General features: G+C 49.0%; 1 protein-coding gene across 2 annotated transcripts; it reads left to right on the top strand.

Annotated features, from left to right (window-relative positions):
• Positions 1-789: 789 nt before the first annotated feature.
• On the top strand, positions 790-21,807 carry SLC25A42 (solute carrier family 25 member 42). Of its 2 annotated transcripts, XM_083811186.1 has the most exons (8): positions 791-942; positions 9,851-9,973; positions 11,573-11,684; positions 13,981-14,006; positions 14,855-15,021; positions 15,656-15,772; positions 16,273-16,424; positions 16,828-21,807. In XM_083811186.1, the coding sequence occupies exons 2-8, from the start codon at positions 9,890-9,892 to the stop codon at positions 17,151-17,153; spliced, it is 984 nt and encodes a 327-aa protein (XP_083667312.1). In that variant the 5' UTR covers positions 791-942; positions 9,851-9,889; the 3' UTR covers positions 17,154-21,807. The 2 variants fall into 2 exon arrangements, with proteins under 2 accessions (XP_083667313.1, XP_083667312.1); XM_083811187.1 differs by lacking the exon at positions 15,656-15,772 and having other exon boundaries at positions 790-942.
• Positions 21,808-22,177: the final 370 nt, after the last annotated feature.

Here is a 22,177-nt window from a genome sequence, read left to right as displayed (position 1 = left end):
TGTTTTCTAATGTGCTATTTTCTGTAGAAATGTTCCATCCTATAAAGCATCCCAAAAGAAAAAAAAAAAAGGATGGTTGAAGGGTGGTTGGCTCTGCACAGAGCCTTTTTGGGACAGGAAAACAAGAGCGGCAGAAGTGTCTTAGTGCTGACTTTGTGAGTAAATCCTGCTGCAGCCCTGTGCAGATCAGCGGATTGGTAAGGTGACTGTTTTTCAGAGGCTGTGCCTGCTGAACCCACGGACAGTGTGTGTGCGAGGAGAGGCTGCCTGGGCCTCCTCTGTTCCTGCTGTGCAAAAAACTCGCTGTGTAGATGCACTTCTCTGCCCTCGTAGCCCAGACGCCTGGGTGAAGGCACCCCAGAGCTGCGAGAAGAGCTGACGAAGATCCCCAGAGCTCCCCAAAGTGCTGCGAGCGCCTGGTGCAGGAGGGCGAGGCCGATCGTTTTGGGGAGCGTGTCTGACCCAGCCCGGCTCCTTCTGACCTTGGGAGGGCAGAGAAGCGGCGCTGCCCCCGGGGACTTGGGGGGGGGGTGAGGCACTGCGCTGCCCCGCAGGACTGGGGGCCGGGCAGGACGGGGGGCAGCCGGGGCCCATCCTGCCCACCCCAGGCCCCTCAAACCGCTCCCAGCGGCTCCCGGGCGCCCTGCGCGCTTTTTGCGCGCTACCTGCGCGCGTTCTGCGCCGCCACCTGCGCGCGTTCTGCGCCGGGACCCGCGCCACGCCCCTCCACCCGCAGCCCGAGGCAGCCCGTCTCCCATTGGCCTTCCGCCGCGCCCGTCAGCCGCCTCTCGGCCGCTCGGCTCGCGCGGCACCTCGGCCCCTCGGCGCTGATTGGCTGCCAGGCTGCAAAGGCCCCGCCTCCTCCTGAAGCCCTGCCGGGGGGTGGGCGGGGGGAGGAGGCCTGGCGGCCGGGAGCAGAGCGCGGAGCGGAGCCGAGCCCCGGTGAGTGCGGGCCGGCAGCGGGGCCCCCGCACCCCGCGGACGGGTCCCGGACGGGCCTTGTCCGCCCGGCTCCGCGGCCTCGAGGCCCGGGCAGGGCCGGGGGGACGCCGCTTGGGTTTCGCCGCTTCTCCGCCCAGTGGGGACGGGGGGGGGCTGCGGCCGTCCTGCGGCGTGAGGGGGTCCCCGAGGGGCTGCGGGGGGCCGGGGGGGCTGAGGGGGCCCCCGGGGGGCTGAGGGGATCCTGGGGGGGCTGCGGGGCCGGCCCCGTTACCCCCTCACCCTTCTACCCCCTCCCTTCCCGGCCCCGTTACCCCCTTGCCCTATTACCCCCCGGCCCCATTACCTCCCCCCAGTCCCGTTATCCCCCCCCCCATTGCCCTTCGTTGCCCCCCCCCCGGTGCCAGGCGGGTGCCTGAGGCGAGCTCCTCGCAGGCTCCGCTTCTCCTTCGAAGCCCTTGGGTGGAAGCCGGGCTCGGGAGGGCACGCTCGCGTCTCCAGCTGCGCCCTTGGATGTGAAAAAAAAAAAGGTCGGTGTGGGGCTTTCTGCCCCTCTCGAGCAGGTGCGGAGCCGATAGCGCCAGGTGCTTCCCCTGTGGGGTGGATGTCGCAGGGCACAGGAGGCGATAAACGCGGACCTCGGCGCCTTCTCGCTTTTATCCCGCTCCAGCGTAAGCCAGGAGTTGCAGAGCGGGGCGATTTTCCCCCGTCGGGGGGGACTTTCCTTCACGTTTGGGGATGGGAGGCACGGCTGGGGTTGGGTGAAGCTGGAAGGCGAGAAGACCCGTGGCCGACGCTGGAAGTGGTGGCGTCGTTACGGCGTGACCTGCTGCACCACCAGCGCGGCGCCTGGTTCCCCCATCGCTTGATTGACCTAAAACCTGCGTTCCCGTGAAGGTTGCAGGAGGTGGAGCTGTGGTTGGGTTTGCCTGGCTGTCCCCTTCCCGCTGGCTGGGAATTTACGGAGGGTTTGGAGCCCGCCGTCACTTGGCTCTTTTTGGTTGGATTCCCGTGCTTCGCGCACGTTGAGTGCAGAGCTTTTTCTGGACGCTGTGTGCTTTTCGCGACGTGTTTTTGCGTGTGGTTTGGCGGATTTAGAGTGTGGGAAAACATTCTGGTTTTTAAGCGCCGCTGGTTTTGGGAGAAGGGCGTGCGTAAAGGAACAGGAGAGACGTCTGTGGGTGTTGCAAAACAGCTGCGGGAAGGGAGACCAAGTAATAAGGGTACCAGCGGGTCGGTGGAGGCACACCAACAACCTGTGGCTGAGCGTGCTTAAAAATAATCCTAGGGTTGGGTGTCCAGAAAGCCAGGGCTGGGTTCTGGCTAACTCTGAGCATCTTTACCTACATCCCGCTAGGTCTGTGAATATTGAACGCAAGTTAAAATCATCATTTAGGACCTCTGAAGGCTGGTCTGGGAGAGAGCTGCCGTGGAGGGGGACGGGACGGGACTGTCCTTGGTGTTGGATTTCAGCAGGAACTCTCTGGCCCCAGTGATTGCTTCAGGCAGGGGAATTTCAGCTCCCGATAGCGCCGTGGGGTGAGTCAGGAGCTGCAGTCATCTCTTTTTGCTTGACCTGCAGCTGTAGCTTGTGCGTTGGCTCAGGCGGGCCCAGCCGAGAACGCGCGTTTTTGGGTATGTTTACCCAAATGAACCTTTGTTTGGAGAGGTCGCGTAAAATGCGAGGCGGGCACCGCTGCGGCCTTGGGTGCGTGGTTACCTGATGAAGCGGATGGGCTCGGTACAGGTCAGGCAGGTTTGCTGTCAGAAAAAAAGCTCAGGACCCAGGAAGGACTTTCTTCGAGCGACTTTGCTGTTCGTTGCATGAAGGTGCATTTAGGTTTACACCTTCCTTACGTGAAACCGGTGCCAGTACTTCCCACCGCGGTGTTTTCCATTTTCCAGACGCTATATAAATCTTCCTGGTGACCGCCTTATGAGGGGAGATTACTTGTTACGGAGAGGCGAGCTGAAATGCCAACAACTTACTCCGGGTCACAAGAAAAAACGAGTGCTGGAGGACTGCTCTGCTCTCTAGTTACACTTTAAATCTGCTCCTCCTTGCTGTTGAGCAATTAATGATGAAGGTGTGTCGGTGTCGTGGGAGGGTTAGTGCTGCGAGGCTAACAACCTCAATCGAAATGTGCAGCGCCCTGAGCAGAGGGATGCTCGGCTCTGCCTCAACTGCTTGTATGCAAGAGGTGACTGCAACAGCGGGGTGGGACTCGTGGCCTGGCATGACTCCGATAGGCGATGTGGAAAGCGTTGAGGTTAGCAAATGTCACCTGCTTGGGACGCTTGTGGCTTCTTCTTAATGATGGAAGACGTTAGTTCGTTCTGTTTTCCACGTGTGTTTTAAAACATCAGGATTTTAGAGCGGAGACTGTAATTATCAGTTACTGTATTGAAATAGTTCCTGGCAAAGATTGCTCATTTTGTTGCTTGTGTTTCAAATAACCTCAGTTTGAGTTCAGAAATTTTGACTCTGCTGGGATCTGGCGCTTTGGGACCTCGTGTGCCTGTTTTATTTGTTTGTTTCCTGCCTTCTGTTTCTAAAGGGAGGCGATCCCTGCCTGACAAAAGGAGTGGATTCAGCAGAAGGCCTCAGCCATTCGGTCCCCTGCAGATAAAGCGGTTGTCTGCCTTGCAGATAAGAGCTGGCCTTCGGGTTTTTGGCTGTGGAGAGCATTGTCGAGGTGTTCCCAGCAACAGTTGCCTCTTACAAACCGAAGAATGAGGCACTGTTTTTTCTTGCCAAGATTTTCTCTGTTCGTGGCTCATGCATTCTGTTCCAAGCTTAGTTCAAGACGCGAATCTCTTAGACTCCTGTGAATAGCCAAGCCGCCCTCGCTAGCAGAGGTTTAGATGTTGCTTCTCAGTGTTCAGCGACTGCCTGAAGTCAGGTAATCTAAAACCATGCGAAGAATTTGCATCTTCATCCTGTTTTACTGGCAGCTTTGAGTCCTCTCTGGCTGAGGGAGGGAGGAGGAGCGTTCGTTTTGTACTTTGGAGCTAAGAAAGCATGTGAAAAATTAAACACTTCCAGATACTATCCTTTAGTCAGTCTTTTAATTAGATTGTCAATGATTCTTTAAAGTTATGCTGACAGTTTCTGTACAGGCCTTTCTGTAAAGGAAAAATGCAACGGACTACTCGGAGCTAATGTTTTGGGATCAGATTTATATGCAACTGCAAGATGAATGTGACTGAAGAGAGCTGAGTCTGCAGGGCATATCTGGTTTTGATTTTTAATGGCTTAATCAAACTGGAAGGCAAAGATGGACCTCAGGGGGCCGTCTAGTTATAGTTCATCCCCCTCTTCTGAGCGTTCCAGCCCTTTTTTCTGTGATTTTTCTGAGATGCTTTTGCTCCAAGGGTGAATTTAAGGCTGCAGTAATCTCAGCTCTTACCACGTCTCTTTCTCTGTCAGGCTCAATTGCTCAGTTTAACAATTGAAGGCAACCTAATTGAGTGACTTCCCTGGGCACTGTTTAACTTCAGCCTGCCTGGGAAAAACGTGTGAAGGTTTCTGCGGGAACCCTCTCGGTTTTCTTTTTTTTCCCCCGATTTAATTATATGCTTTTATCAAGTGGCGTTAACAACGCGATAAAAAAGGAAAACTAAGGAACTGGATAGCTCTGGAGTAATGCGAGAAGCTGACATGTCTGAGGAGTCATCCCAGTGGCTTTACCTGCGTGGAGCTGATCAGTGCGCTGCCCCAGAGGTGAGCTTTGGCGGGGGGGTTGCACCCGGTGATCTCTTGAGGTCCCCTCCAACCCCTACGATTCGGTGCTTCGGCTGTGACGTCGGGCTCGTGCAGTGCCTGTGAGCTGGCAGTGCGACGGGTGCCGTGCAGTCCACAGCAATCGGTGTGCTCCTTCTCGAGGAGGACATCGTCCGGCGAACCACGTGTAAGAGAGGTTTGAATGTTCGTGTGTCAGAGGCAGAGCAGAAATCCTCCTGTTATTACTAGGTCTTTAGGAAGTATAAGCAAGTGGAAACCTGAAGTAACTGTCTTCGTTATGCTATAGGCAATGAAGTACTTCAATTTGAATTTATCTGGTTTGAATTTATTTGGTTTGATGCAAAACTTGTCTCGTTTTTGTGTCATTCCTAAGTCCACGTGCGTTGCAGGTCCTTTTCTGGGATGCTTGATGCACTCTGTGCTGGTAAACTTGTGAAGAGCTCCGGGCTGGAAGCCACGTGGATGCGATGGTTGCAGAGATCCCTTTTTACTCTTCACGTTTTAATGGCAGGAACCTGCTGCCAGGGCTGCCGTAATCCTCCTGCATCGCAAGCTGTCTGCTCGCAACTCCCAGTCGGTGAATAAAAAAAATGCTGCGAGCTCCTGGGTGCTGCTCGCTTTCTGTCCTCAGGAGCAGATAAGTCTGCATTTTTGGTGGCAATTGGAGAGAAGTGGGTAGCAGGGCTGAGGTTCTTCTGCCTGCCTCGTGAATGGGGTGCATTTCGTGTGGCACAGTCATAGCAGCTCTCGGCTGCTGAAGTGGTGTGGTTTTACCTTTACCTGGCTGTCAGGGCACTCCCACGTCCAACGCTCTGAACTCCTCTTGTAATTGCTGCTGGGGTTGTCTGAGGGAAAAGCAAACATTTCTTAGAAAATAGCAGCCGTTGGCATTCAGATAGCTGCCGGTGATGACTGTTTGCTTTGCAATCTATCTGCTGTTCTTGCTGGATAGATGACATTCTTTCAGAAATCTTAGTGTTTTGTGACAGGTCTAAATTCCACCGGGGAGTAGCAGACAAACATGTTTTTTTGGTAATGACACGTTGCCAGCCAGTCTCTGGGCCGGGTGCCCAGACTTCTGCTGTTTTCTGCCTGCGTACTACTGTGAAAACCGTAATGACTGGGGCTGCTCTTGCGGTTAAGGCATTTTGCTATAAACAGGTAGTTTCAGGTCTGCCAAAGGTGCTGGCGGAACGGGAGCACCATGGAGAGGATGAGAAGCACGACGTCCTCCCGGCCAGCTGTGAGTTTGGTGCAAAGCCCGGCCCTGCACCTTCCTCTGCCTGCTCTTCCTGCAGGTTTTTGGGGCTGACCTGCTGCAGGAACGCGCGTGCCTACCTGGCAAAACACGTAAAGGAGGGATTTGGGGCTGGTCGTGTTGTAGTGACGTGAAGTCCGACTTCTAAATAAGGTTTAATTGTGAAATAGGTGAGTGCACGATGAGCTGCAAACCTTCTCTTTAGCGACGTGATCTTAATTTTGAACGCCCTACCTGGAGAACTTGGGCTTGATCCTTGGTTGTGATGCTGGTCTCTGAAGCGCCTTTGCTCTTCTGATGAGAAACTAATTATCTGAAGGCTGTGTAATTTCAAATATGACGCTGTTGTAGCTATTTCATTCGAACATGATTGGATTCACAAGTGACTTGGAGAGCTGGAGTTGTTTTTCTCCGAATCCCCCCCTGCTTTGGGCGATGAACTGGCACCTGCCTGTAAGACATTCTTCCTAGTAGGTTGCTTTTATCATCTGAATAACTCGATTCTGTCTCGCCTGTCCTTTTAATCAGAATCACCACCAAGAAAAGTAGAACGTCTAACTTGTCAGCGAGTCAATTTGACAGCTTGATTGAACTTGTTCAGGTATTCATTAAGTGCCGCTAGAGAGAGCTGGGAGAATGGGAAGGGAAGGCTAACAATGCTCCGGTTTTTAATGTGCAGAGCATATTCTGTGCGTCTCGTGGTATGCAGAGAATGGAACTTGTTTTAGCACACAGCTGCTCCTGCAATTGCCAGGGTCCGGGCAGTGTCTCTAGAAAGAGTCCCGAGGCTCGAAGGACAATCGGGAAAGAGTCCATGGCAGCAAAGTTCGTCGGCTTGTCTCAGGTGCCGCCGCCAGAAGGGAGGGCTTGAGCTTTCCTCTTTTGCAACTTGGTAAATAAGCTTTAATCTGTGCCTGCGAGTCAGCACGGCTGAGTTACAGGCAGTGTTTTCTGGTGGAGTTAAAGCTGGATGCCAGAGTAAGTGCTTTGTGCTTTCAATAAACTCTCGTGAGCTTTGTTGTAAAAACAAGGTGTATGTTACTCATGAAACCTCTTTAACTCTTGAACCTGCATTCGCCAGCAGTTTTCCTTTCTGATTATGCGTTCTTTAGGGGAATGCTTCGCTCTACAGCTTGTATGAGGAGTCTGGCTACAGATATGTGACACAGACTCGTGTAACTACAATATAAATAACACAGAAGCGTGGTATGAAAAGCCAACCTGATCTGCAGCTATTTTTTCTCGTTTCCCGTGGCTTTGGAAGTGTAAGTAATGGCTGCGTATGGGTCTATACAAAATACAAAGATCTTAAAAATGTCCAGCTGCTCCGGATTGGGTTTCCGTGGATTACTTAATGAAGGAGCCTGATATATATACGTATATATGTGTATATATATATATGCAAGATAGTGTCTGGTTTCTGTTGGCTGGGCCCTACAGATTCACAGTGAAACTTAAAAGCAGAGCTCTATTCTCTGTCTCTGATGTGCATCATTAGTCATAACAGCCAGGATTTGGTTAATAACAAAGTCAGAATCCAACCCAACTCCAAAATAAAATACTGTGTTGCTTTGCAGCAAGCAAATGGGACTACAAGTAATAAATACTGCTTTTGTGCTTTTGCATTTAAGGCTCTGCGAGTTTAGGGCTTATATTCCTGTAGAGCACGTGGGCAGTTTTAATGTGTAAAACTGAGCATATAGACAGGTGTTTGTAAATCAGGGCATCAGGCGCTAAAAATAAAGAACAGAGCAGCTCTGAAGAGTATCAAAGAGAATATTGTCGAGTAAATGGATATCATCTTTACGGACGTGCATGTTCTAAAATAGGTCCAGGCCTCATAATAGCAGCTTAGTATTTGAGATTTCCTTTTAGTCATCTTTCTCAATCATCTTCCAAAATCACATTTTAAAACAAAGTTGTAGATTGCATTCCTAAGCTCTTTAGCATGAGTTCTATTTTTGTGGGTTTATTTTTGGTAGAGATAAATCTGATATTGTGACCTACATTTCTTTTTTTTTGAAATAGCTGGGGATAATATCTCTGCCTGTGATTTCTCTCAGGCTTTTGCTGAAAGACATCACTTCACAATAAATTTTCCAGGTACGTGAGATGAGAAGGAAAGGAAATAAGCAGAGACAGTAATTAGGAATAATCAACAGACTGTGTTCTTCGAAATAATTTAATGAAGTGCTTTTTTCTGCAGTGCTACAAATCATCTTCGGTCCTGAGCCTTACAGGAATTTTAGTTCACAGCCTGATGTGAGCAGGCGTCCGTGATAGAACTCTTCAGGTGCAAATGGCAATGCCGTTTAGGTCGTGCTTCGGACTATCAGATGTTATCTTTCATTAAAGCCTTGAGTTATTACTCTCTGAGCAGCATCCTGAGAGCTCCTCTTTTTGAAAACACCCTCAGGAGTTGTAAGCACGCTGATAAGTGTCTTCCCAGAGCTCTAGCAAGTGATGTCTGCTATTAAAGATACCCAGGCGTGTTTGTCCTCCCTTGGAGTGAGCGCGTGGGTCATGCCTAGCTTCATCATCACAAATTGGTCATGCACGAATACAGACAGAGCTGATCTGGCTCTGGCTTTCCGTTAATATCTCCGCTGCAACCGAGGGGTTTTGAAAGTGAAGTCTGGCACTAATTTATGAGAGCGATGTGTGTGTGGGGGGGGAAAAATAGGTCAGCAAGTATGAAAGGTGCTGACAAGCATATAACGTCTCGAGATTGTTAAAAAGGAAAGGAGAAAAAAAAAAAAGGTCTTGAGACGGCCTTTCCAAGTAAGCAAGCTGTTGTGCCTCGGGTTTCCTAGGCATCAGACGGGGCAGAGATGAAGCAACTTGCTGGAGGTTGCAAGGAGGCTGTGCTAGAACCGGGGAGCAGTCGGGGAATTGAGATTTCCTAATAGCGCATTCCTTGAAAGGAGGCTAAAGATGGGGGAAAAGGGGCTGTTGGAGCGGTCTCGTCGCTTAGAAAACTGATCTTTGTAGTTACGCCCCGTTTGTGAACAGATTCAAAACGGGGAGGCTGGCTTTCTGTGCCAGCTCAAGTTTTTCGGGCTTTAGCCCTTTCCTTTCTGCCTAACTCAGGATGAAAACTTGCATCAAAAAAGCAGAAATGCTAGAAAGCCAGATGCCGAAGTGCTAATACTTTAAATAGAAGCTCTCTCTGCATTTATGCTCTGCAGCTAAGGTTAGACTGACCTTTCCTTTCCCGGGACAAACGAGAGCTTGTTTCGCAGCGAGGAACATCTGTGCAAGCCACGCGGCCTCACTGGCTACGAGCACACGTGCACTGCAGCTGGGAGAAAAGGAGTTCTGAAGTCACCGCCGTGCTGCTCTCAGTCACATCGGCACTGTCATCAAAATAGCCCTTATGGCACGTGTGAGGCATTGGAGCTATCTGTTCCTTAAAATAACCTCCAGTTGCTTACGGCAGGCTTTCTGGACGGACTGCGGTGACGACTTCTTCCATTTTCCAGGCCCGGGTTTTAAATTTCAGTATGTCTTCTCCAATATCTGAATGATCCAGAGCAGGCAGAATGGGCAGCGACCAAAATCCTCCCTGTGAGCAGTGGAAGAGGGCAGAACGGGGTCTGTTTCTTTGCTCCTAGAAACTGTGCGTTTGATTTTGAAACTTGCAGCTGAGTTCCTTAGGGAGTGAAAAGAGCGAATGTGATCAATGGCACGGTTCTTAGATAGCACCGAAGCACCTTCCTCCCCCAGTCCCCCTCGCACATGTCCTTGCACCTCTAAGGAAGGCTCTTCTGGGAGCTTGGGACTGGGGTTTTCCTGCTGAAAATGGCCCCGTGAGTCAGTCACCCTTCCTTCCTGCCCAGGTTTTCTTATTACGGGGGTATTCGCTGCTTCTGACGCTAACGCTTGCTTTGTTCTTGTTTTCAACGTAGGAGCCGTAGGTCTCCTGCCCGCTTGTAAGTGCAACTGGTATGGGTAATGGTGTGAGAGAAGGTCAAGTGGATTTCAAACGGCAGGATGTGGAGCCCGTTGCGTCAACTCATCTTCCTTCAGAGGTAAGAGCAGGGGGTTTGGGGATGCACGCAGTGGGGCTGAGAGGAGAGCTGGGTGGCTGCTCTAAAGGAAGGATCTCAATGAGATTTGAGCTGCGGAGTCCTGAAAGAGCCGCAGGGTGTGTACAAGCCCCGTAATGTGTCACTGGGCTTTCTCTGAGGACAGCCAAGCGGCTCCAGCCCGCTGGGAAGAGGCTGGGCATGGCTCGGAGCTGACAGGCAGGCAGGGCTGTGTTCCTTGTTCAAGGTTACGTCTTGTTATGTCTTCAGTGGCAGAGCTGGGAAGAGAGCCATAAGCATTGCTTTCCTGCTCTTGCTGTTCATAGGCCCCTGTTAGAAACACTGGGAGAGAAAGTTGCAGTGAACCTTGCTCTGGTTTAGATCAGGGTTTCTGCTCGTGTGGAATCGCCTCGCTAGAGGTGTGAGGCCAGAACTTGGGCTGAAGTTCACGCAGCGCTGCCTGTGCGTGGCTAACCTTGCATTTGGCGCCCAACAGGCAGAGACTGGACAGAAAATTGAACTGAACCATGTATTTCTGTAATAAAAATTAACTTTTTTAGCTGGGAAGCATTTTGAGGGGGTAAAAATAAAAAAAAAAAAATGTTAACTCCTCTATGAAAACACAAAGCATATCAAAAGTTAACATTCTTAAACCCGGGCTTGACTTGTCTTTCAGTCCGTAACCTTCACGGTGTTAGATTTCAAGTCATTTACTTGCTTTCTGCCCATGTGTTACGAGAAGATAGCTGCTTTATAAATATGAGCTGTGGCAGGAATGTCAATAACAGAAATGCTTCCATTCCATTTATCATAGTAGGAAGCCTGTCTCATTTTATTCCTGGGATCTGGGGGACAATGTGTGTTACTAGAAGGGCAAGAGAGAAATTTAACTTCTGTACATGGCTAAATCATGAGCAGCTAGTGACTTAGCTTTTAGAAATCCTTAACAAGGAGAAAACAGTGCTTGTGAGAGGTGGCAGACCTTGGAACTTGGCGTTTTGGCAGGCAAGACTGAGCTTTGTTCTTAATGAACTGACCAGGAATTTATTGTGCTTGGAATTTGCCATTTTGAAGGGAATGTTGACATTTCCAAAATCCTGGCATTGATTTTCAGCTGTCTCAAGTCTTTCATGAAGAGATTTTGTCTGAGAAATGGGGTAACTGAAAATGGCCAGCTGCTGGTCCTTGTCTGTTGAAGGGAAGCTAAAGCAAGAGCCCTAAAGAACATTCTTGGTCCTTGGCACCTTGGCAGAGGAAAGAGACCTCTTTAGTTGAGGGTTGAGAAGGATTTTTTTTTTTTGCTTTTTTGAAAAGCACTCCTACCTGCGTTGGCAGGTAGAGAACATTCCCATACAGGGCTGGAAGGGACGGGGAAGTTCTTACAAACAATGTGACAGAACAATTCAGATGCATTTCTGGGGACACAGTGCAATGAGTGTCCGATGGCGTTGCTGTACCACAGAGTTGCTCATAGGACTTAGATTGCAGGATAATGTGGGTGCGCACACCTGAGTTTGGCTCATCCATGTCGTTGGGTGGAGGTAAATATTACAACTTCTGTGTAGGATCATCTGTGTCACGCTAAACAATGCTTTGTTCCAGGGTGTCCAGGAGCAAAAGAAGGTTCTCAACTCCCTGATGTCTGGTGCGTTGGCTGGTGCTGTTGCTAAAACTGCAGTAGCTCCACTGGATAGGACGAAAATCATGTTTCAAGGTAAGTCCTGCTGGCTTTTGCAAAATACTCTTACTTTATTGTTAGCAGAATCCAAACCAGCACCAAACCTGTTCGGCCAGCCTGTCCTGCAGTGCTTCGACCTGCAGAGACCTGGCAGGATGCAGACAGAGTAGCGACATTACCACAATGAATCGAGTCTGGAAACCCATTGTTTGTTTTTTTCTGGTAGGATTATTGCAGATGTTAATCAGCTGTTCATCTGGACCATGCTCCTGGATCCAAGTCAGCAGGGGTTTTGCTATTTCAGTGTAATGCGGGTGCACGTACTGCTGGTTGGAGGCAGATGACTGTGGCTTGTGAGCATTGGGTGGCCGTGTGCCTTCTGTGACATAAGGCAGAGCTTTGGAGTGCAGAATAAACAGACACTGGAAGGGCTGCGTTTGAGGGGATTATTGGTATCATTTCACATTTCCGTGCTTGTTCAACTTGGAGAAATAATTTCAGGAGGGAAAAGGAGCAGTGTAAGGGGATGTGGTGAAACTGGAAGGATGCAATTGAGCTGTTTGAGTTTCCTGCTGAAGGCTGGATGCCAGGCTGTGCCTGCTCGAATGTGTGCAGTCTTCCCTAGTAAGAGTTGCATTGTATTCCAGCTCAATTGGTTTGGTTAGAGTTGAGGTTAATTACGAGAACTGCTGCGAGAGACAATGAGGCTGGCATACCTAGCTTTGTATTACAAAATGCTTTTTGGAGCCTGTAAACTTAGTGTGTAACTGAAAATGATATTCAGCTGATGGGAATAGGAAATTCTCATGCATTTAGTGGGGCTTGGGGTTCAACCCCATCATGGGTTCTTTTCAGTTCCCTGTTTCAGTGCAGGAGCCATCAGCTACGTTGATTGTCCCAGGGGGAAAGGTGCAGACGGTTTATGCAGCAGACGTTTTGTGAGGCCAAGAATTTTAAATCTGGTTGCCATCCCAGATTAAACGAATTGGGTAGGTTTACTCTAATCCCTGGATGAGATTTAATTTTAAATTGACTTTCATTTGACGTGATTTTCGTTCTTGGCATAGCAGGGGCCGAGGTCTGGAATGGAAGGGATGTAGATCAGGGCGTTAAAGCTGTGGGGAGCTAAAGCCTCGGGTGGGTGCAGGCTGGGATTGCGTCTGCGACCAGATGCTTGTGCAGCAGCGAGGACGTGCTGTGCTTTCTCACCAGAGCAGGCGCCGTAGTTCATCTAAGGTTGGAAATGTCAGGCTCAGAGGTGAGATGGAAACTGCAGAATTGGGGTGAGTCAACAGCTGTCCATGTAAATCACCATTAATATGCACAGGCCTGAGTGTTATAAAAAGACCTGTTTGGTTTGGCCCATTTAGCTTGTTGCAAAGGATATGACTAAAAATTGCCTGTTTTGACCAACTTCTTGTTATCTAATGGATTTCCTACTCTTGCTGTTCTAGAGGTTTTTGTTACAGGCCCTCTCCTCAGAAAGGGAAGAGGGAAAGCATCTTTGGGTCGTGTGAGCTAGGAAGGTCCTCGGTCGAGAGAGTGAAGAATTTTCCTGTGGGAGCTGGGGAAAAGATTTTTATTCCGTTGCAGAGTCAGCTGCAAGTGGTCATTGAGGTGTTTTTAGTTCTTTTAAAAAAAAGTTTGAATTGCATAAAGGAGCAGCGTGGTGAAAATGTATTTGCATGTGATTGTTTGATACACTTGAGAGGTTACAAGTCTCAAAGGAGTTTGAAAGAAACTGCAATAGACACTTAATTGGAACCACGTTTCATTAGCGTTGCTGTTCGGGTTTTAGCCTGGGTTTTCTTCCTGCAGTAGGAATGTTACAAAACAGAGCTGCCGTATGCCAAACAAATCTTGCTTCCAAATGCCTTGTGTATTACATAGTTAAAGAGATGCTGTCAATTTGAATGGATGCAAGGAAAGAAACTGAGCATTCATCTGAGTTTTGTTAGGATGAAACCATTGTTGCGTAGAGCCTCGCTAAACAGACCCGCTCTTGGCTGGATTCTGGCGTTAGTCTGGAACCTGTGCATGGAAATGCTCAACTGAAATCAGTTGTGGGTGTTTCTTTTTTTTATTACAATTGTTATTTACTACTTTTAATGCTTTAAGAAGTGAAAAACTGAGCATTTCCATAAAAGTAGGCGGGAAAATGAACTCATCTGCTAAAGTGTATTTGGGAAATCCTTTTTCTTTGTTATAAAGAATCTTTATTTTTTTATTGCATTCATTCTTTTGCTTTTATTTTTATTCCTTATGTATCTGTACGGTTTCTTTGATCAACCTAAATGGATCGCAAGCCCTAATACTCACTTTTTCTTTTTAGTGTCTTCAAAAAGATTCTCTGCCAAGGTGAGGTGATGTGTCTGTCTCCTGTTGACCTGAAGTGTTTAATTAATGGTAGCAATAGACCTGAAAGCACCTTTTGCTTGTATATAACATCCTTGTTTGAGTTTTATTAGCAACACTCATAGTGAAAGAGCACAGAGGGCTGGAAACAGTATATAATACTTAATAATTATAATACTGTTGAGGACAGCACTCTTTCTTGTTAATGTTTTTGCCCAGTGCCAAGCACTGAAGGGCCTCAGTCCTCATTCGTGCTCCAGGTTCTACCTGTGACGTTAGAGTAAATGTGGCTCCGCTCCAAGCTGTATTCTGCTAGGAATTCTCCTCTAGTGGTTGCTTTCTCTCTCTCAGCCACCACTGGGATTGTTTCAGAATATATAGGAAACTTGAATCTGGGAGCTGATTGCAGTCGTGGCTTGCTGGATGTTTTGTTGCATGTGCATTGCAGATGTTCCATGTGTGCTGTGCTAATATGTGTAATCCAAATGTTTCTGTCTTATGCTAAGAGGATTAATTTGGGTTGAAAAGTGGGTTTGTGCATCATCAGTCCAGCTCTTTGCTTTGCCCTCAGAGAGAAAATGAAGATGTCGTGAATGTGAAACTCTGTCTTCCGAGCTCCACTTGTTTTTTTGCTCTAACGTAGCTGATTCAGTCTCCCTAGAGCAGGGGTTTTAGCCGTCTCTTTCTGGAGTCGGGGTTGTGAGTGTAAACAGCTGATACCAGCTTACTGAGGTTATGGGGGGAAGGAGGATTTGGAAAGGTTAAGCTATAGGGTCACCTTTTTCCCCCTCTATTGTTTGGACTCCTCTTATCATGATCTCCTGCTCTGACCTTTGATCCGTTGCCTGCAGGAAGCCTACAGGCTGATTTATCGCACCTACCTCAATGAAGGCTTCTGGAGTCTCTGGCGGGGGAACTCAGCCACCATGGTCCGTGTGATTCCTTATGCTGCCATTCAGTTCTGCGCGCACGAAGAGTACAAGCAGCTCCTGGGGAGTTATTATGGCTTCCAGGGAAAGTAAGATGCAGCATGGCTTTGATCCTTGCAGAGGAAGTTGGAGCAGTTTGTGGGACCGTAGGTTGTAGGGAGGGAGCACGTTTCTCTGCTGTTTGCAGGCTTGCTGAGTTGAAAGCTGTTGGTACAGAGCTGTGCCAGCTTCTCTCGTGATAGGTTTGCAGAACAGGGCTTGTGAGGGGGCTGAGCAAAAGGCTTTAGTCGTGCACAGGGGAGATACTGGTGAGAAGACCCTATTTTCTAGAGGCATGAGCAAGAAGTGGCCTAGACATTAAGTTAGCGCTTCCCTGTGCTGTGAGTGGGCAGGCAAAACAAAGAGCTTTTCTTTGCAGGAGAAGCAACGAGATCCAGCCTTGTGCTGTTACCTGAGCCCTTTTTCTATGTGCATGTGGCCTGAGCCTCTTGCTCTTGGGCATGTAGTGTCTGAGACACCCCCAAGTCAGGCTTACTGTCCTCTAAGGCCTCAGTCCTGAATAGCTGTGGCAAACCACAGCAGCTTCACCCCATCCCACCCCAGCTCTCTTCAGTACACAGGCATAGGGATTCAGTAGCTGACAGAGTAGAGCCATGCTGAAAAGCCACATAGCATTACCAGCTCCAGGTGATCTGTTTGGTCTTTTCTCTCACCTTACTTTAGAGCGCTGACACCCTTTCCTCGATTCATTGCTGGCTCTCTGGCAGGCACAACGGCTGCCATGTTAACCTACCCTTTGGATATGGTCCGTGCTCGAATGGCTGTCACGCCGAAGGAGATGTAAGTGCCTAATGAAAGCAAGTATTAGCACCATGAACAAATGCAGAACTTTCTTTTAAGGTCAGATGACTTTTTTTTTTTCCCCCCATTTTCTGGGTCACTTCTTGCTCGGAGCCTTTGGTGTAATAAACCTCTTACTGTGTGGGTCTGAGCACTGATGAAATGACCAGAGCCCTGGTTAGTTCTGGGACTGGAAGGAGATGGAGACTCAAAAACCTCACTAGAAAAACCGATTTGTTGGCCTGCTAGGAGGCCAGCTGGCACAATGCCCCTGGAAGAGTTCTAATAGACAGGATAGCACAATGTGATAGGGCTATAGGAGAGCTTGTGACTGGCTTCTCCATTTGCAAACAGGCTTCTGAAATCCTTTCTGAGCTGTCTGATGAGCTCAGAGCCGAATTAATTAATTGTTGATCCTTCAGAAAGTCCTGTTGGACATATGACCCGAATGTGCAGGCACTAACTAGCGCAGATTTGGTTTTCCTGTGTCCACGTGCTAGGTACAGCAATATTGTTCACGTCTTCATCCGAATATCCCGAGAGGAAGGATTGAAGACGTTGTATAGAGGATTTACACCAACCATCCTTGGAGTGATTCCATATGCCGGGCTTAGCTTCTTCACCTATGAGACGCTGAAGAAACTACATGCAGGTAAAAGCAACTTTTTCTTTGCTTTCAAATGAAATGGTGTAGGCTTTTGGCCAATTAGGGGTGTTTGAATTCAGTGGTCTAAGTCCTTTTCTTGGCTTTGAAGCCAATTGCTAAATTCTATGCTTGCAGAGGATGCCTTGTGCCTCCCTCTTGCCAATTCCAGACTTTTGAAGAAAGCAAGCTGCAAAAAAAGTAGTATTTCCATCTCGCACCTCCTTGTTCCTCTGCAAGTCCTGACTGCAGAACGGATTTGGTTATATCCCAAATCAGCTAACCTCCAAACTGGGAAGGAAATCTCAGGGGCTCTGGTGCTCAGTCCTCTCTCTGGCTCCCAGCCCACTTGACCTTAGTCATGTGCTTATTATGAGAAGCTTTCCACCCTCTGCTACTTTCTCTTTCCCAGATCACAGTGGGAAATCGCAGCCATCCCCTCCGGAGCGGCTTCTGTTTGGTGCCTGCGCAGGCTTGATTGGCCAGTCGGCTTCCTACCCCCTGGATGTGGTGCGCCGACGAATGCAGACGGCGGGGGTTATGGGACACACGTACAGTTCCATCCTCCTCACCATGCAGGAGATTATAAGAGAAGAGGGACTAATCCGTGGCTTGTACAAAGGACTCAGCATGAATTGGGTCAAAGGTCCAATTGCAGTGGGAATAAGCTTCACGACCTTTGACCTGACGCAGATCCTTCTCCGTAAATTACAGCACAGCACTAATGTTGAAAGGTAGTAGCTTAATCCCCACAGCCCTGGCTGGAGAAAAGTACAACACGTGTAGAAAGAGCAATGCTAGTGTTCCCTCACTTTGTACGTGCTCTCCTGCAGCTGAGAACTTTATCTTTCTTGTTTGTTCACTTTGTGGTGGTGGTGGGTTTTTTGTTTTTTTTTCCCCCTTTTTTTTCTCTTTAACGAGCCTCTGTGTTGTTTGGAAACCTCAACCTGAAACTAACCCTTTCCTAAAAGAAATTCTTCTTACCGTTCTGCGGACCTGTGTCCTCTAGAGTAGCTGCCTCATCCTTCTGTCTTATTCTTTGATACCAGGAGTGGAGCCTCTCAAACAAACACGTGCTGCTGCTGGCTCCTCACCTGGTCTCTGTGGGCAGGTGAAGTGGTGGATGATGAGAGAGGGGACTCGGTGCTGTTGGAGCGAACTCCTGAATTTGGGAAGTGACTGCTACTCCTGGTAGGCAGCTCTTACTGCACACGTGTTAGCTGCAGGCAGTCTGCCAAGTGCAATATTCCAGTTAATCTGTAGGGAATTCCAGATTCCTCTGACCTGTAAGCATGGGTCTCTGTAAAACAGGACACAGCAGGATTTAACAGGTCCGGGTCACTTCTTTTGTTCTGGAAGTCGAATGTGAGCTGTGGCTGGAAATGCTGCCCTTTTTCAAATGTTCTTTTCATTTCTGGGTTGAGTTGCATAAAATATCCCTTGCTTGCAGTGTCCCTCCGAGATTACCAAAGACTGTAGACAGCAGGGGAGGAAAGTTCTGAGCAGTTTTGTAAATCAAATTCTTATGTTTGTCAGTGTCATTGACTAGGGGCTGTGCCTGGATTCACAAACTGGATTGAGTTGAACTGCAGTAGTGCTTTCGGGCCATCTGAACCCTTCCATTGTTGTCACCGTCTTAAAGGCAGCATTTTCTGAGGGATTTGGCAGGCTGTGCCCTAGACGAGAAAAAGAACTGTTACATACTTAAATGCCGAGCAGTTATATCTTTCAGTATTATTGTTGCTGCTTTATGTGTTTTGCAAGAACAAACATCTCAAAGATGCACGTGTGATGCAGATCTAGCTACCCTGAAAGGCTGTTTGTATCTGCTGAGGGCAGCCTGGTAGTCACCTCGAGCTGCTGGCCCTGCTTCCGAACAACCTTATTGTCATTTGCCTGCTGTGTAGGTTGCGTCAACTCCGTTCATTAATCCGTACCTGAGCCCACTTGGTTTTGTTCCTGGAGTTCTTCTGGACCAAATGTGTCCTCGGGAGAATGGGCTCCACAGTCAGTATTGACCCCTCAGAAATGAAATATAGTGCCAATCATTTCCAGTTGCAATTTGAAAATGAATGGTAAAGTACCTTTCATTGTTTCTATTTCAAGTCAGGCTTCAGAGAAATGGAGATTTGAGGGTGGTTTTGTTTTATGTTCCATTCCTGTATTAAATCTGGAGTGCAAGAGAGGTCACAACAAGCTTTAGACTTCTCTGCGAATCCGATTCCACGAGCCAAGATTAAAAATCCCTTTCCAGCTGATATAGTTCATGTAGAGGGGAGATAACATACAAAAGAAAAATAAGGCATAATTTAAAAGCCGTTCTTCTCTGGTGTATATATTTTAGTCATTGTAGTTCGAGCCTTGTGTCACGGCTTTATTAATGGGAATGGAGGTAATTGCACAATTGGTAGAAATAGCTTTCTCCTTTCTTTTGTCTTTGCACTCGTTCTTTGGAGCAGAACTTGCTTCTAATGCCAAATATTTCCCTAGGAATCGAGCACCTGTGCTTCCATTTTGTGGTCATGGTGGAGAGTCAGCATTCTGAAGTATTAGCATGCGTGTTGATCCCAAAACATGGGGTCGATCGTACTTTAATGGTTGTGGATGGGTGGGGTATTAACCTCAGTAATTTCTGCCTCTAAGCCCACAGATGATGATTTCCCTTGTGAAACTTGACTGCAGTCACTGATTTACCTTGTAATTAACGTTAGGTGTCGTCATAAGAGTCTTCAGAGATGGTAGCCATGAAACCTGTATGTTTTTTCGCTCCCGTTGTTAATGGAAGATTATCAGCTGTTTTCTTCATTTGGGTGTGAAAGGCTTAGTCCTTTGCAAGAGCTCTGATTTCTTTTCTCCAATGGAGAAGCCAATTACTTCTGCTCTTGTCTTTCTCTTGTTTGGCCCAGGGAGGAAACACGAAGGCAGTTGCATCCTACCGCAAAAGTGAGGTACAGACCAACGAGGAGAGTCAGTGGTTGACTGTGTGTACGTGTGTATGCGTGTCCGACTGTGAGTACAATCCATGCCAAGTTCTCTCTCAGCTTGGAGGCTGCTGGTTCGAGGCACGGCCCTTTCTGCACAGCTGGCGGGTACTGTATGAACAGGAAAGGGAGCAGAATTGCGGCGTCCAAGCTTGAGCAGGCTGCTTTGCTCCCAGTACGGTAGGTCGTCGGCGGCAAGTGCAGCAGACCTTGTCTTAGGAGGTGTTGAGCATTGCTGAACCCCTGTGGCAACAGAGGTGGCTTAATTCCTCCTGGGTTCTAAGAAAGGATTTACACTGGATGACTAGCCTCTTGTTTGGGACTGAACAGGAGGACGGATTTGCACGGGGTACCTTCTGCCACATCAGGAGTGCAGCTGATGTGTTAAATGAACAGGAAAACTGTGGAGGAGACAGCTCCTGGCTGGGTGGCCCTGGCATCGCCCCCCTTGCGCCACGAGTGCGGTGCGGGTGGCTCGTCTAGAGCCTGAGGACCCTGAGCTGAGAATCGAGACCTGAAGTACAGCCAGGCTGGGAAGTACTGAGCTGAGAGAAGCTGTTCTTTAATTAGCAGCTGCACCTGATTTTAATTCAACGAACTTTTAGCCAAACGTGGTTTTCCAAGTTTTACAGGCTGAGCGCTCATTCAGAGAGAGATCTGAATTCAGTCTGTAATGGTTTTGGTGCTTTTGTTTCTTGGGCAAAAGAGTAACTGTGTTACTGCTTTGGGCTGTTTTAAATAGCTTTTTTTTTTTTTTTTATCTGATTTGAATGTAGAAGAGGAGAAACGGAGCGTTCTCTTCCCTTCTCTTAATCCTTGCATGAATTGTGACGTGTTCCAGACCTCTGTGCTGCCTGAAATGAGTGCCTGAGGAGTTTCGGGCATGGTGATTTGGAATGGGAAGGTGCCTGTGGTGTGCTGGCAAGGAAGGTCTGTTGCCTTTAGGTCTGAGAAAGAAGACAAGTCTAGCAGGAATATCCTCTAGTCCTTCTTTTCTTTAGGACTACTTTATACTTTACTACCACAAATTATGATTTTTTTTTTCCTTTTGCTCTTCTCAGATTCCTTGCTTTTATTTTCAACTCACGTATCTTAATTTTCTCTAATGCATTACTGCCAAACATTCGTTCGTGCTTATTTTTTCTTGTCCGTTCTCCCTTTCTTCCTGATTCTGCACCTTTAGTCCTGCACTAGCACTTCGAGAAAATCAGGTCCAACGAAATGCATCCAAAATGACAAAACGGCAGCTTTGATAGCGATCCCTGAAACAGCCCGACGAGGTTTCCTGCTCACCGGCAAGGATGCCTGTGTTTGGGGGCAAGAAGTTAAAGGCACTGGGTAATGGGGCAGGAGGTTTTTTTTGAAAGGTTCTTGAATTAATTGCCCGGTCTAGCGCCTTTCCTTCTCCACATGCTTGAAATGCTGCTTGTCGTTCCCTCTGTCGGTACCTCCACGTGATGCTCACTGTGCTCTGTGACGGTGGCTGCTTGCTGGGTCGGCGGCCTGGGGAGAGCTTGCGCTTCTGGAGGCTCGGAGGGTCCAGGTGAGGAAAGTTCAGAGGTGGGACCGGAGCTGGCTTCTTGCAGACCCCTTTGCCCTGCGTTCCCTGCCAGTTCCCCGGGAGGACCGGCTGGGTGCTGGCGGGACCATGGTGGGAGGATTGGGAGAGGAATCACAGCCTCCTGAGGCACGAAGTCACGGCCAGCCCTGGGATGGGTGGCGTGCTGTAGCACTGGTACTCGATGAGAGCTCTTCCAGAGCAGTTCCCTGCCTTCCCTGGAAGAATTGTGGTACTTCTGTTTTTGTAGCCTTCCACCGAGAAGGACTCGAGCACTGTCATCTTCACTCTGTGGTGTCACGAACACAAAAGCAGGTGAGGCACGAAAGGAAACTTTGGGCAGAAGCACTTTGGCGACCCTGAGCGAGTCTGGTGCCAGTTCCAGGCGGGGAGGCAAGGCCGTGCAATCCTTCCTGTGCCCTTTGTGCAGCGTCTGACCGCGTACTCGGGCTCTGCAGAGAGCCAGGGCACGTCACGGACCCTCCCTGACCAGACTGGGCCAGAGAAAAGGAGGTGGCCATCCTACAAAACAGCCTTTTTATTGTAGGGGCCGCTTCCTCCTGCTCCCCCTGCCTCCCCCTTGCACGCCGTGTGATGCAGGGTTTCCCAGCGCTGCTCACTGCCTGTGTGGTCTATGCATATTTTAGCACAAACACTGTTAAATGCCTTTTTGTCGGGACGTGTCCTCACCATCGGCGTGTGTGTGTGTGTGCGCGCGTCAATTTGGACTGCTTTTCTTGGATCTGGAGTTCTATTTTATTGCAGTGAAGACACTTTGTTATATATAATGTTTATATATTTTAAGATTTGTGCCAAGAGAGGATGTATATTTAATAAAAAATCTAATTGACTTTGCAGGCTCTTTCCGGGTGTCTCCTAGCGTACTTCGCTCGTCAGAGAGAGGGGCCCGGCGCACACGGGTGGGTTATCGAGGGATTAACCACGGGGGGTGTCGTGACTGGGGGTTCTTCTCGTGGGACCAACCATTTGCCTGGCCCCGCAGGTCTGCTGTGCGTGGGGCTCCCTTGGAAGTGCACGCCTTGGTGCTTGGGGTCACGCACGTGTGGCTTCGGGTGGAAGCAGGGGAGGGCGAGCAGCTCTGGAGCTGTCTTAAAGCCTTTGCTGGCCCCGTCCCCAGCGCCGCGGTGTGGGACGGGGACGGGTGCGCAGTGGCAGCAGGTGGCACTGTCGGCTTAGGCATGGCCCGGCGGCTTCCCCGAAGT

Source organism: Anser anser (assembly GCF_964211835.1).
Source record: "Anser anser genome assembly, chromosome: 25".
In the NCBI taxonomy this organism is placed as follows: Eukaryota; Metazoa; Chordata; class Aves; order Anseriformes; family Anatidae; genus Anser; species Anser anser.
This window is presented reverse-complemented; position numbering and strand designations above follow the sequence as displayed.